Raw genomic sequence first — 14,207 nt, 5'->3', positions numbered from 1 at the left:
AGTCTTGTTTGTACAGTTAGTCATGCACCAAAAGAAGCTCGTAGTAGTCACCATTACTTGTTTCCGGGACATTACTGTAAGTATATAAATAGTCACTTATTTCCTGTTTGTACTTGTTTGAAGTGTTCTTGCAGAGAGGCTGATTGTAAATCAAACACATAGTCTGTGGCAAAGGCATGCAAGTCTGTCAAACGAGGCTCATTGGTCCAAGGTTTAATTTGTGGGTTAGGGTTAGGGTTTTCTTCATAAGAAAGCAATTATCTGGCAAGGGAAAGCATTTGTTCAGAATTACATGGTGGGAAGCAGATGTAGCATATAATAAAAGTTACAGTAACTCGTAAGCATTACATCCCTCTCTCACACCTCAGATTTTAATGTAGCCAATGGAGAGGAAAGCGCGTTTTGTGTCACAGTTAAACCAACGCTTCATACACTACTGGGAAGTAAAGTTAAGACATGACCTATGAGATTATACTGCCCCCTATTTTAAGGTTCAAGTACAGCTTTTATACAGAGTGAGATAAAAGAACACCACTACACATTTACATTCCCCTATTAATATCGGCAACAAAATGTGGATTGTGTTTTGGGAAATAATGATAATTAAAGACAATAACATTGTTTTGATCACTGTCTAGCTGGTTGTCAGTTCTCGTGATTGACATGTTAGTGCTTGCACATCAGAGTGAGGTCAGCATGTGAGAGCAGGAGACCCTTGTCATGTTTTGCAACTATCAGCAATTTCAAAGAGATCTCTCTTTCACACATATGTTATATATAGGCTGTAATTATATCAGAGGCAATGCATTTCTTAACACAACCCATCATGCACTTCATAAAGCACATCCTGAGCTTGAGTCTTCAATTATATCCATTCTTTTGCCCAATTTGAAAGAACTTGCATAATTACATGAATTGCAAATTATAAGGTCTTTGTTTAGGCAAAATTATCTCCATGAACAAGAGCATGCATAGCATGAAAAGTGGCCATTGTATAGGCTACAGGGTGAAAATTGGATTGATATAATCTTCGGGTCATTTATTGAGGTCAGCAGTACGATTCACAGCAGAGGAGACTTGGAGAGGATTATAAATGTAATGCTGGACAGAGCACTACAAGCATCTACTGTATGTCTTACTGTCTGATTATTTCGATATTTTTTCTAGCAACAACAAATATTAGTTATTGGACACTGTTTTACATATATAGTGTTTCATGAGAACACCACAGTATTGGTTCCACTTGAAGATAACAATGCATGGAAATCCCTTTGCTGTCGGTAAGCCATATCCCTTTGCTGACTGGAGTTGGTAAGCCATATCCAGTTATGAGTAACTGAGTAACACTAGTTATGTGTTTAGTTTTAGTAAAATAAATTAAGCAATGTTGACGTTTTTTAATGCTGCAAACAATAATTAAATATTTAAAACAATAAGTAATTACGTAGTTTTATAAGCAGTGTCGTTTTAAATAATATCACTGTCATGTCATTGTTTATCTACTTTGAAACAAGGGCGCTCTTCCATTTCTGTATTTTGGATATAACAGATTACAATAATCCCCGTTAAATTGCGTATAAATATATTGATCTATATGTCTATACAACAATTTCTTTATTTGTTTATTTCTTATAGCGCTTATGTGGACAAACTTTTCCTACTATGGTAGTCAATGATGTCCCAGAACTGTCACTTGCTAACATTTTTCCAAATATCTTTCTCTGTGTTCAACTTGAGTAATTAATGACAGAATTTTCGTTTTTGGGTGAACTATCACTTTAAATCTAGGTATTATTTTACAAATTAAACATTTATAAATGACGTATATGCATGCGATTCCTACATAACTCTTGTAACATATTTTGAAGTAAATTTATTAGCACTGCTGTAATCATCATGTTAATATATGATCTTTTGTTCTCAGTTTCCTGTGGCTAATGGAATGACTGACATCAGCTCATTTCCAATGTCACAAAGTGAGCATCAACTGTGCGGCAGAGCTGTTCACTTCACAATCATGTTACGGCCACCCAGTGCCTTTTACAGCTTAGTTCCAACATGGGCCACTAGAGGACTCCAGACCCAAAACCAAAGCTCCTACTTCTCTAATTCTGCAACAAAGCAAACCTACTTGTGTTTCTGGCCATTGTGGTCCATTGTAACTTCTCTGTGCCTCCTCCTGCTTCCTGTTTCCACAGCTGCCACCTTAAAGGTTGGGGTGGTGGGACCTTGGTCATGTGACCCCCTCTTTAAAAAAGCCCATCCTGATGTGGCTGCACGATTTGCTGTGGAACGCATTAATAAGGATCATTCCCTCTCAAACGGCATCACATTTGATTATGTCATTCTGGAGGAGGAGTGTGTGACATCGCAGTCTCTCACCCGTTTTCTTGGTTTTTATACACAGGCGTCTGGGTTCATTGGACCTGTTAACCCAGGTTACTGTGAAGCTGCCTCTCTCCTAGGAAAGAGTTGGAATAAGGCAGTGTTTTCGTGGTCTTGCATTGGATATGAGCTGGATGACACGCGGAGTCACCCCACTTTTTCACGCACCATGCCACTTCCCACCCTTGTGCTTCTGAGCTTCATGCGCCATTTTCGCTGGGCACATGTGGGTGTCATTTCATCAGTTGAAGATGTTTGGGTAGAGACAGGAATAAAGCTGGCTGATGCCCTGCGGGCACATGGAATGCCTGTTGGCATAGTGGCATCTGTTGGTAATGACCACACCAGTGTGCGTGAGACCCTGGCAAAGGTCAAGAATGTGAAAGATCTCCGCTGTGAGTTTTAAATCTAAAATTTAGTTACAATTGTATATCTACAATGGTCATTTTAAACTTTGGTTACCCTTGTGTGGTGCTCGGGTCCGTGGTACTCGTTTAATAAAACATTAAGGGGCAGTTTTCCGGACAGGCCTACCACGGTAAAAAAAGGAATTTTACAGAATATTTCTGCTCTTTTTTACAGATTTTCCATGAAAAATGTAAAAAGACTGAAATGTAACTTTTTACGGATTTTTATTTATTATTTTAAAATATTGTCAAAAACGTAAGATTATAAAAAAGACCGCACATTTACAAGAAAAACAGGGGGAAAGTGTAATTTTACAGGGAAAACCCGTTATTTTACAGTTGCATCCCAGCTGTCAGAAAATTCCAAGATTTCTTCTTTTTACAGCTTATTTAAAAAAAAGGTTAAAACCATAAAATAACATAACGTGACAACACATTTACAACAAAAATGGGGAAAACCATTTCTTATATATCCTTGTATCGTATAATTTAACATTTTTACGGTTTATTTGTTTTTCCAGTTAACAGAAACTTTTCTTTTTTTTAAAGGATTTTAAGTCTTGATCGAAAACAACTTGCATATCTTAAAATATATCAGTGCGATTTTTTTGTCTCAAGATGCACATCAGTAATGTTTTTTTGTAAAGTATGTTTTAAAGAATTTAAATATCCTAATTTAAGGCCTAGTCCTGTCGTAAAATAATCTCTAATCTGGGAAACTGCCTCATGTGTGATTAATATTTTTTTTTTTGTAAATTTTTATAAAAATAGGACCTTTTATTTACAGACTTTTGTTTTATGGTCTACCATTATGGCCTTTTCAGTTATAAATATTAAAATATACGACTAAGTGATCTTTCGTTTGTCACTGTTGTTTTAATGTTTTCTGCCTGTCCTCTGTTTCTCAATGCTTGTTTTGCAGTGGTCATTCTATGCATGCACTCGGTATTGATAGGGGGAACAGCTCAAAAGTTGCTATTGGAGACAGCATATGACATGCGGATGACAGAGGGTTCATTGGTGTTTGTACCTTATGATACCCTATTTTACAGTCTGCCCTACCATCACGTGGCTCAGCCAGCCCTGCGCCACAACAGTAAACTGTTACGAGCCTATGATGCCATGCTCTCCATCACGATTGAGTCTCCAAAGGAAGAATCTTTTTATCACGCTTTTGAAAAGGCCCAGGAGCGAGGGGAACTGCCCAGGCACATTAAACCACAAGAGGTACATGGACTGTGGTCGTGAGGATATTAAAAACTACTGACAACCAGTTTATATATTTAGATATTTTGTTCAGCAACCACTTATAATAATTATATAAAACTATTGTCATCCAACAGGTGTCCCCATTGTTTGGTACCATTTACTCCTCTATTATGGTCATGGCTTATGCTGTACAAAGTGTCAGGGCTTCAGGTGAATGGATGTCTGGGGGAAACATTGCCCAGAATGCCCGTGACATAATGTCGAAAGGCTTTAGCAATACCCTACAAGCGAATTCATCTGGGTTTGGCATGATGGACTATGTGGTGCTGGACACTGACGGCATTTCTTGGGAGCTGCAGCCTACATATCGTATAGAGATGCAAACAGATATGGTGCGCTTTCTGGGACGGCCGATTCATTTCCCTGAAGGTGGACCGCCCAAAACCGATTCCAGCTGCTGGTTTACGCAGGGTGTTATTTGTAGTGGAGGTGAGTGCGGTTAGGCCAAAAATATTGCGGGGTTCCTGTAACATAATGTAATTTTATACAGTTTGTTTTTAGTTTTTTTTACTCACTCTCCATGTTACAGGTGTGAATCTGTTCTACACGGTTGTAGTTTTCCTCTGTTGTTTTCTGCTTATCTTCTTCTTGATTGGCTGTTCTTACTTTATTAGGTATTCATCAACAACACATTGCTTTCTAAATTTGATGCAGAGTTTGAAATAGTCAGTGTGCCTGGATAACAGCGAATTCAAAAGATGTATATTTTCTAAATGTCCTATAGGCGTAGAATTTCTCTGATTCAAATGATGCGAGGTCCTAATAAGATCTTGCTGACTTTAAATGATGTCACCTTCATCAACCCATCTCTGAGCAATAAGGTCAGTAATAAAAGCGCATGCACAGACAACCAAACAGTAATTCATAAACTCGAACAGTACTTTTTTTCCCCGAGAAACAGAAGCTGAGCTTGGATGACAAGGGCAGTGAGATTAGAATGAGCGAAATTTCAGAGCGAAGCCTCAAGTCTCCACTCTCTGAGCAATTGCCGGCCACCTATGAGAATTCAAATATTGCTATTTATGAGGTAAACAAAGATGCTGTTCAAAATAGTACCTTAATGATTTAATGTAAAATGGGACATTTCATAGAACAGGCAAATTCATTTTTATGGTCAGAGGGATAATACTTTATGACATATATGAACATGAAATATTAAGAAATATTATTTTTAATTATGTAGTAAATATTTTTGAAATAAGTGTGAAATTAAGTAAATATACATTTAAAATATAATTGTTTTGCTCACTTGACAGGGTGATTGGGCATGGCTGAAAAGACTTCCATACGGAAACTTCCAGAGTATCACCCCTAATGCCATTGATGTATTTGAGCTGGTTGGTTTTTCGCTTTATTCTCTGTAGTAAAACTATACAGAGTTCTATGTTTTCTTTCAAAATATTTTTCATAAATATGATATTTGACTGTCATACCCCAGATGAATGATATGAGGCACGAGAACGTTAACCCCTTCCTCGGCTTCTTCCATGACTGCGGGGTCTTTGCCATAGTAACAGAGTTCTGCTCTCGGGGCAGCTTGGAAGATCTGTTGCTAAACGAAGACGTCAAACTAGACTGGATGTTCAAGTCCTCTCTTATTATGGACCTCATCAAGGTGCTCTTACGGGCAATTTTATGGCTTTACGAAAGCAAGCACATGAGGACACTACAATTCATTTGTCACAAAAATGAATGTTGAACAAAAAATGTACTTAGCTGTGTACAATTATTTTTACAGCTCCATAAATACATTTGCAGTTACTTGAAGATCACTTGTAGGCCGACAGTATGTGTGTGTTTGTGACTCCAATGCAGGGTATGAAATACCTTCACCACAGGAACGTATGTCACGGAAGACTCAAATCCAGGAACTGTGTGGTTGATGGCCGTTTTGTGCTGAAAGTAACAGACTACGGCTATAATGAGGTGTTGGAAGCTCAGAAATTTCCTTATGTTGAACCTCCAGCTGAGGGTAAGGCTTATAGTAAGAGTGTTTATCTCATTATTGCTATGCCACCGCACTCATAGAATGCTAATGTATATTGTAACCTGCAGACCTTCTATGGACTGCCCCTGAGATATTGAGAGGCTCTCAACCTGATTTGTTTGGCAGTCTCCTTGGTGATGTGTACAGTTTTTCTATCATCATGCAGGAGGTGGTAATGCGAGGACCTCCATTCTGCATGCTGGACCATCCTGTTGATGGTCTGTTGAAGATCAAAAGTCAAATGACATGCAATAGATTGTTTTGTAGACCTGTCTTTCTAACAATTCATGTTTCTATAACTTCCCACTTTATTTGATACTAGAAATTGTCCAGAAGGTCCGGAAGCCTCCTCCGTTGTGCCGGCCCGTTGTGTCTGCGGATCATGCTCCACTAGAGTGCATTCAGCTCATGAAGCAGTGCTGGAACGAGCAGCCGGAGAAAAGACCCAAATTTGATGACATTTTTGACCAGGTTACAAATAGCAATACTGGCAAACCATTAAATTAAAGAAACATACAACAAATATGATAACTGCAAAGTAAATGATATTTATAAAAAATATAATCTAGTACTGCTAGTTCTAACACTAGGAAATCGGTTCAAAATATTACATTTATGTCTTTCTCTGCATCTCTGTAGTTTAAGAATGTCAATAAAGGGAAGAAGACCAACATCATTGACTCCATGTTGCGAATGTTGGAGCAGTACTCCTCTAACCTGGAAGAGCTGATCAGAGAAAGGACAGAGGAGTTGGAAATAGAAAAACAAAAGACTGAGAAACTCCTCACACAAATGTTGCCCCCGTAAGACACAGACACATATTGTAAATGTTTAAATTACATTTTTTAAAGTGATAGTTTTCCCAAAATTTAAAAAAAATTCTTGTCATTTCAAACCTGTATGACTTTCTTTCTTTCGCAGAACACAAACGAAGATAGTTTGAAGAATGTGGTCAGCTGGCCTTTGCAAACACTTTTATTGGTTTTGTGTCCATACAATAAAAGTGATTGGCAGCCAGTGCTGTTTGGAACAAATTCTTCAAAATATCTTCGTTTGTGTTCTGCGGAAGAAAGAAACTTATAAAGGTTTGAAATGACAAAAGGGTGAGTTAACAATGAGAGAATTTTCATTTTGGGGTGAATTATCACTTTCACCCCAAATGTACATGCTGTCATCATTTATTAATTATTCCAAACCCAAATGCTGTTATTATAATTGTTTCTCCGTAAGAGAAATATCTTTACACGTTTTCAATTCAATTACTGTCTTTTGTGTCCCATCTGTTCTTTCTATACTGCTCTAATGGCCATTGCAAATAATTATTTTTGTTAAAGAAATAACAGCATAGTTTGAGACAACATGGGTGACAGAAATAATGACAGCTTTTGAACTTTTATTTCTCTAAACTCTTGTCTGAACTTTTGAAGGTCGGTGGCAGAGGCTCTGAAGCTTGGCACGACAGTTGAACCAGAATATTTTGACAGTGTCAGTCTCTACTTCAGTGATATTGTTGGCTTTACCACAATCTCAGCCAATAGCGAGCCTATTGAGGTGGTCGACCTCCTCAATGACCTTTACACAATTTTTGATGCTATAATTGGCAATCATGATGTCTATAAGGTAACAAACTAAAACAGAATATGAAAACCTATCAAGTACCTTTATTGTGTATTTACTGAATTAATTCACTACAAAGTATTTGTTTGTGCAAAAATGTTTGGTTTTCAATAAATGTCCTTTAGTTTGTGTTGACTATGTACATTTATTGTCCTAAATATTGCCAAAATGTTCTGTTTGTTCTATATTCCCTGTCGTCTATTTTAAATCATCTACTTCATACTGTGTACATACACTTTATCTGGTGTGTACATTTTCCCCATATGCCATTTAAAACCTGTATATGACTCTTTCCTTTGCTGAACACAAAATAATTTATTTTGAGAAATATAAGTCCTTTGCCCATACAATGGTGGTCAATGGGTGCCACTGTTGTTTGGTTACCAACATTCTTCAAAATATCTTCTTATGTGTTCTGCAGAAGAACAATGATAACATTATTTTGGGGTGAACTATCCATTTAAAAAGAACACCACATTTTACTATTTAAATAAACTACAAAATGATGTAAAATACATGAAATAGGACAGACCTTTTTGTGTCATCGCCTGCAGGTGGAGACAATAGGTGATGCTTACATGGTGTCGTCAGGTGTGCCCGTGCCCAATGGAAACCGTCATGCAGCTGAGATCGCAAATATGGCCCTGGACATTCTGAGTGCAGTAGGCACCTTTAAAATGAGACATATGCCTGATGTACCTGTCCGCATCCGAATAGGGCTTCATACAGGTGAGACTGAGTCAAACAGTTAGGTAATACAGGAAGAAGTTATAAATAGTTCGTTTACAAGTTTTCAATATGATTGGGTTTTCATTAGGTCCGTGTGTGGCTGGTGTGGTGGGTTTGACTATGCCGCGGTACTGTCTGTTTGGAGACACAGTCAACACTGCTTCAAGAATGGAATCCACAGGAATGCGTAAGTCTCATTAAATTGCACCTTTAAGCCTGAAGTGCCTGTAATAAGCTGTATTGTTGGCAAATTTTGTTCTTATAACATTAAAGAAAGGTCTTACAGTATACTGTATGTTTTTCTTCAGCATACAGAATTCATGTCCATTCTGATATTGTGAAGATCCTGTTGGATTTGAAATTGGGATACAAAGTAGAGTTGAGAGCTAGGACTGAACTCAAGGTAAATATTTCCAAACTATGCAAATTTAGTTTTACAAATAAAAATATTTTTGTATTTTAATAGATAATAATAGGTTTATTTTATCCTCTCTTCTCCACAGGGAAAAGGTATTGAAGAAACCTACTGGCTCATCGGGAGGGAAGGTTTTACCAAACCCCTGCCCGTACCTCCTCTACTAAAGTCAGGGTAAGGGGAGGCCTTGGCATGGCCTTTGTCCTTCAGCGTGTGCGTCGTCTTCTCTTTATCTTTTCTAATGTATTTTTCAGGCAAATGGCTCATGGTTTGCAGATGGAGGAGATAGCCGCACACAAGAAGCGGAAAGCACAGGCACAGCTTGCAAAGAAGAAAAACTGAGGTAATGTTATGCATGGAGAATGTATAACATTACTCAATGTAGCACAGTGGGTCAGTTGGGAGAGATGGTGGGGGGACAGGACAGTGGGGAGTTATAAAAGGAGCAATTTTTTCCATTTTTGTTCCATTCTCCAACAATTAACAAGACTCAGTTCTTCTGCTTTCAAGTAATGTTTCTTAAATAATTACATATTTTCCAGCTGTGTGGTACTTCTAGAACTTATCGAAGTGTTTGTGGGTATTTTTGGTTACTTGCTGTACATAAAATGTCATATTCATGTGCTAGACTTTTAATGTAATAAACAAAATCCAAAATGAAATAAAGTGTGTAATGCAGATCTGGGGATGTCATGATCCTTGGTTATTTTGAACGCCTACAGATATTTTCGGTCTTGAAGATTTGTGACTCGCCAAAGATATAGTCATTATAAAAGCTCTCTCCTTTCAGACTGGATGGCACTCCCCAGATATGAATAGCAGGCTATGTGTCTGTTATGTTTATTTTTGTGTCTTACTCTGATTGTCTTCTTTTTTCTCATTGTTTAATGTATCGTGTGTAAACACACTAAAATCACACTACCTTTATATTGTTACGTGTATATACAGTATGTATATATATATATATATATAAATATATATATATATATATATATATACTCAAGTCTTAGTCTGTTGCGGTCCTAAGTGAAATAACGTAAATGTATTTTATCTAATAAATGTGTAAAAGTTGATGCATAAAACACGCATTTTCAAACCCTTTCTCTTGCTTCCGAAAGCCAAGATTTTGATAGTAAAATAATTTAATTTAGTGATGATATTAAGATAGATGTATTAAGGTTGGTGTTCCATCTCTGTTTTCTGTGTCTTACAGACCTGAAGCCAAAGATTTTAAGGCATTGCTTCAGAAGGCTGTAAAGAAAATCTCTACTGTGCGTCAGGTGGCTCAGCTCACCCAAGCCGATGAGGGCAATGTCATGATCCACCATCACTGATGACCTTTAAGGCCCTTCTGACCCCACACCTTCACGCAGAATAACTGAATATGGATAACTGAAGGAACTGATGATAGCCCCCCGGCTTTATTTTTGCTCCTCATATAGCTTTTTTCCATTTAAAAGGCACTTCACGTGGGCTTCTCTTCTTTTGTTTGACCGAATTTTTGACTTTCCTATGTATCAAACAATATTATACAATACATTGCAATTCAGTTTCTCATAAGACTTACCTGATCTTCTAAAACAGCAGCTCATCAGAGCCGTGTAGCTCCATAAATTCGTATTTTATTGTAATAGTGATGTAGAAGCAAAAGAATACAAATACACTGGAGAGGAACATGATCGTACACATGATATTTGATCGTATCATGTAGATCGTTTATTTGATGTAATAGGCCTAGTATCACGCTATTTTTGCAATGTAAACAAATACAAACACATTTTAGAAAACAATGTATTGTGTTTGTATTAATAAAAACTGTGGACTGCGGTCCCCGAAATGTCATATTTTGATATACTGCTGAACAGCGCCCTCTTGTTATCGTATCAGTAAATGCAACAGATGGCGACCTACATTATTATTCTCCATGTGGATTATCCAGTACTGACTGCACATAAGATTTCAGAGGCGCGAGGTCACCCCTAGCCAGATTACGTTCTCTCAAAACATGTTCATCAAGTCAAAGCTAGCAATTTATACAAAGGCGTTTAATCTGTTCAATTGCACTTATATCTAATGTTTTCTATAGAGACCATCAGTCAATCAAGAAACTTGTTGATACTCAGCAAACCTCAAATTGGCAATTGTCTAATTATCTAGTATTTGTGTTCTACACCAAGATTTTGACATGCAAGACATTTACACAGGGCGCAATACAAACAAAATATTCTCACTGCACTACTTGCATTAAATGCACTACTGCTATATTGTTAGTCACTTTCACTGATGCCCGGACTATTTTAGCTCTAAAATATTAATACATGAAAATGATTTATTTGTCGATTGATTATAACTAAATATTTAACCGTACTTGCCATGAGCAACTAAAATAGTAATCAATAGCTATCACAAACAGGGTAAACAACAACCCTGATAAAGCTTGTGATGGGATGGATGACCCTTCGGTCAAAAGCTTCATCCAATGAACGCGCTACAGTCCATGACGCAACCCACTTATTATCATATCATTGGACAAAAGTCTGTCAATCAACAAACGACAATATGCTAGTACAGTGAAACTCCAAGTACAACTATAGTTGGCCAGTAACACCGACGTAGACCCAAAACGCACAGCCATGGTTGGTTCAGTTTCAGAGAGGGAACTTTCAATCACACGTTTCGCCCAATCGGGTGCCTCGCCTCGCACACTCCCAGCTTCAGGCGAATGACGCACGAGTCATGTGTTGTTTGTGCTGTGTGGACTGGTCCGTAGTGTACACAGGGTGCGAAGAGCAGATTGGTAGCCCGCTATGAGGATCTACCGATAATAGATCGGGTAACTGTGGTCATGTTGCAGTTGCTGGCGTTGAGCTCGAGGAGCATTGGCCGGATTACCTGCTTTTCGTGTGGTTAATCGCGCTCTGCCGCCCGAGACACGGTTCCCCCCCCAAAAAACGATGGGGTCTCTGTCTGTAAGCCGAACGTAAAGTGACCTTAAATCTCTCTTAACTGATGGAAAATTTCGCGAATTACCAAGAAGGCAAAGCCACTATGTTGATGCTGGAAACGCAACAGCGGGCTGTCGGGACTAAACCTGCAGAAGCGGCTGCGACGGCGAACGGCGACACCTCTGTCGGGGATCCCCCGTCCGTACTGGACTCAATACAGCACTCCTACGATCAGACGAGTGAAACGCACCAACGGCAGCAGTGTCCCTACCGGCAACACGCCGTTCACGAAAACCACCTGGAATCGCCGGCGAGGAATAGATACGCGTCCTCTCTTAACCGGGCACACGAGGACTCAGCCCCTACTGCGAGCAAAACACACGCTACCTCATCATCCCCCGCTTTATCTGTAAACGCCAGTTACTCCGTGTCGGACGACATTCGAAAGTGTGGTTACATGAGAAAGCAGAAACATGGCCACAAGAGGTTTTTCGTCTTGCGGACGTCGAGTCATCTGGGGCCGAGCAGACTTGAATACTACGACAGCGAGAAAAAATTTCGAAACACTCTCCGCACCGCCGCCGCCCCCAGCGCTTCTGCAGCCTCGACTGGCGTGACTGCCTCTCCCCCGAAAAGAGTGATATATCTTTACCAATGCTTCACTGTCAATAAAAGAGCGGATTCTAAAAACAAATTTCTTATTGCTCTGTATACTAAGGATGAGTACTTCGCAATTGTTGCTGAAAATGAGCAGGAACAGGAGGAGTGGTACCAGGCGCTCAGTGAGCTAATGAGTGAAGGGAAGAGTGGAGGGAAGAGAGGCCACCTGGATGCAGAGGAGATTGATGACGGCTACGGCACTGTTACTTCAGGTACTGACTTCAAAGAAGTGTGGCAGGTAAACGTCAAACCAAAGGGCCTGGGCCAGACTAAAAATCTAACTGGTGTGTATAGACTCTGTTTGTCTGCTAAGAGCCTCCACCTAATGAAACTGAACTCTGAAACACCTTGTGTGAACTTACAACTCATGAACATCAGGCGCTGTGGCCATTCTGAGAGCTTCTTTTTTATAGAGGTCGGACGCTCCTCTTCGATAGGACCTGGAGAGGTTTGGATGCAGGTGGATGATTCGGTGGTGGCTCAAAACATGCATGAAACCATTCTTGAGACCATGAAGGCACTGAAGGCTTTTGCTGAGTTCAGACCTAGGAGCAAAAGTCAGTCGTCCGGCTCCAACCCGATGGGCTTCATCACCACGCGGCGGCACCTGGGCAACCTCCCGCCCAGTCAGACGGGGCTCCAGCGGCGGTCTCGAACCGAGTCTGTGGTGGGAACTCCACCTAGTAGAAAGAGCAGTGGAGCGAGCGGGTACAGATTTCGGACCTCCAGTGAGGGAGAGAGCACCATGAACCGCCCCTTTCGCTCTGTGACGGGTAGCCTCATTCATCTCAACACGGCCCGCGCTAACCTGAGCCGCCAGGAAAGTAGCAGTGGGGCAGGAGGGCGCTATGTTCGTGCCCCGCCAGGCACCAATTATCATGCCCGCTCTGCCTCGCTGCCAGTGTCACACTTCCCCTCAACCACAAGCCCGGTCAGCATGTCTAGTAGCAGCGGGCATGGCTCCGTGTCTGACACAATCACACGCCCCTCCAGTGCATCCATTTGTGGATCCCCTAGCGACGGAGGTTTCAACTCTTCTGATGAGTACGGCTCCAGCCCTGGAGATTTTCGCTACTTTAGAGTACGTAGTAACACCCCAGACTCGCTGGGAAACACGCCACCAATCCGTGAGGAGCACTGCCTCAGCGACTACATGGCTATGGGATGGAATCGTGATGTGTCTGGAACTAGCACAAGTGAGCCCCGTGAAGAGAGTACTGACGAAGATTCACGCCCAGGGTCGTTAAGAAGACGGACGCCCTCCTTCTCCAGGCAGGTTGGGGGTGCTAGTGCTGCTGGAGTGGCTGTGTATCAAAAGATGACCCAGACCACTTTCTCGCTGGACGAGGCTGTGAGTAGCTCTTGGGGTGCCAGCGCCCAGACCGTCTCTACCTCCTCCTCCCTTTGCTCTGATTACAGCTCCAGTTCTGAACACAGCCAAGATCGGCCCCCTAGCTTACGGCTCGCAGATGCCCCCAAGGATGATGGGTACATGCCCATGATGGCAGGTGTGAAGTCTGCTTCCAACAATGCAGACTACATGCCCATGCAACCAAATATTCTCCTTTCTGCTTCTCCGCGTGTCCAAAGTGCTGCTTTGCCAGTCCCCCAGCACGTGGAATCACAAGGCTACATGATGATGCTCCCAGGTAGAAGTGGGGTTACTGATTCCCCTGCCCCGCTCAGCCCCGACAGACGTGGAGATAGGCGGAGATCCTCAAACCGCCCTGCGAACACAGAATACATGGATATGTCTCAGAGCACATCTACAGGTAATGTTTAAAAGTTTTTTC

The 14,207-nt window shown here is 40.6% G+C and overlaps 2 protein-coding genes across 9 annotated transcripts in view; both read left to right on the top strand.

The window, feature by feature from the left end:
- The first annotated feature begins 1,063 nt into the window (after positions 1 to 1,063).
- gc2 (guanylyl cyclase 2) lies at positions 1,064 to 10,658 on the top strand. 8 transcript variants are annotated; one of them, XM_079461753.1, is made up of 21 exons: positions 1,069 to 1,311; positions 1,925 to 1,976; positions 2,199 to 2,780; positions 3,715 to 4,019; positions 4,136 to 4,490; positions 4,591 to 4,675; positions 4,786 to 4,882; positions 4,963 to 5,088; positions 5,318 to 5,398; positions 5,500 to 5,676; positions 5,877 to 6,033; positions 6,117 to 6,266; positions 6,371 to 6,519; positions 6,688 to 6,851; positions 7,476 to 7,668; positions 8,220 to 8,394; positions 8,483 to 8,581; positions 8,703 to 8,797; positions 8,898 to 8,983; positions 9,064 to 9,152; positions 10,023 to 10,650. In XM_079461753.1, exons 2-20 carry the CDS (start codon positions 1,943 to 1,945, stop codon positions 9,149 to 9,151), a joined length of 3,198 nt encoding a protein of 1,065 aa, XP_079317879.1. In that variant the 5' UTR covers positions 1,069 to 1,311; positions 1,925 to 1,942; the 3' UTR covers position 9,152; positions 10,023 to 10,650. The 8 variants fall into 8 exon arrangements, with proteins under 8 accessions (XP_079317880.1, XP_079317876.1, XP_079317875.1 ...); XM_079461755.1 differs by having other exon boundaries at positions 1,083 to 1,280; positions 2,408 to 2,780; XM_079461751.1 differs by having other exon boundaries at positions 1,085 to 1,280.
- Positions 10,481 to 14,207, top strand: part of irs4b (insulin receptor substrate 4b) — a 24,423-nt gene continuing 20,696 nt past the window's right edge. The window contains exon 1 of the mRNA XM_079461820.1: positions 10,481 to 14,186. Within this exon, the coding sequence (XP_079317946.1) occupies positions 11,819 to 14,186 (2,368 nt within the window). The 5' untranslated portion in view covers positions 10,481 to 11,818. The remainder of the gene's footprint in view (positions 14,187 to 14,207) is intronic.

This window comes from Barbatula barbatula (assembly GCF_947034865.1).
Source record: "Barbatula barbatula genome assembly, chromosome: 1".
Taxonomy (NCBI): Eukaryota; Metazoa; Chordata; class Actinopteri; order Cypriniformes; family Nemacheilidae; genus Barbatula; species Barbatula barbatula.
This window is presented reverse-complemented; position numbering and strand designations above follow the sequence as displayed.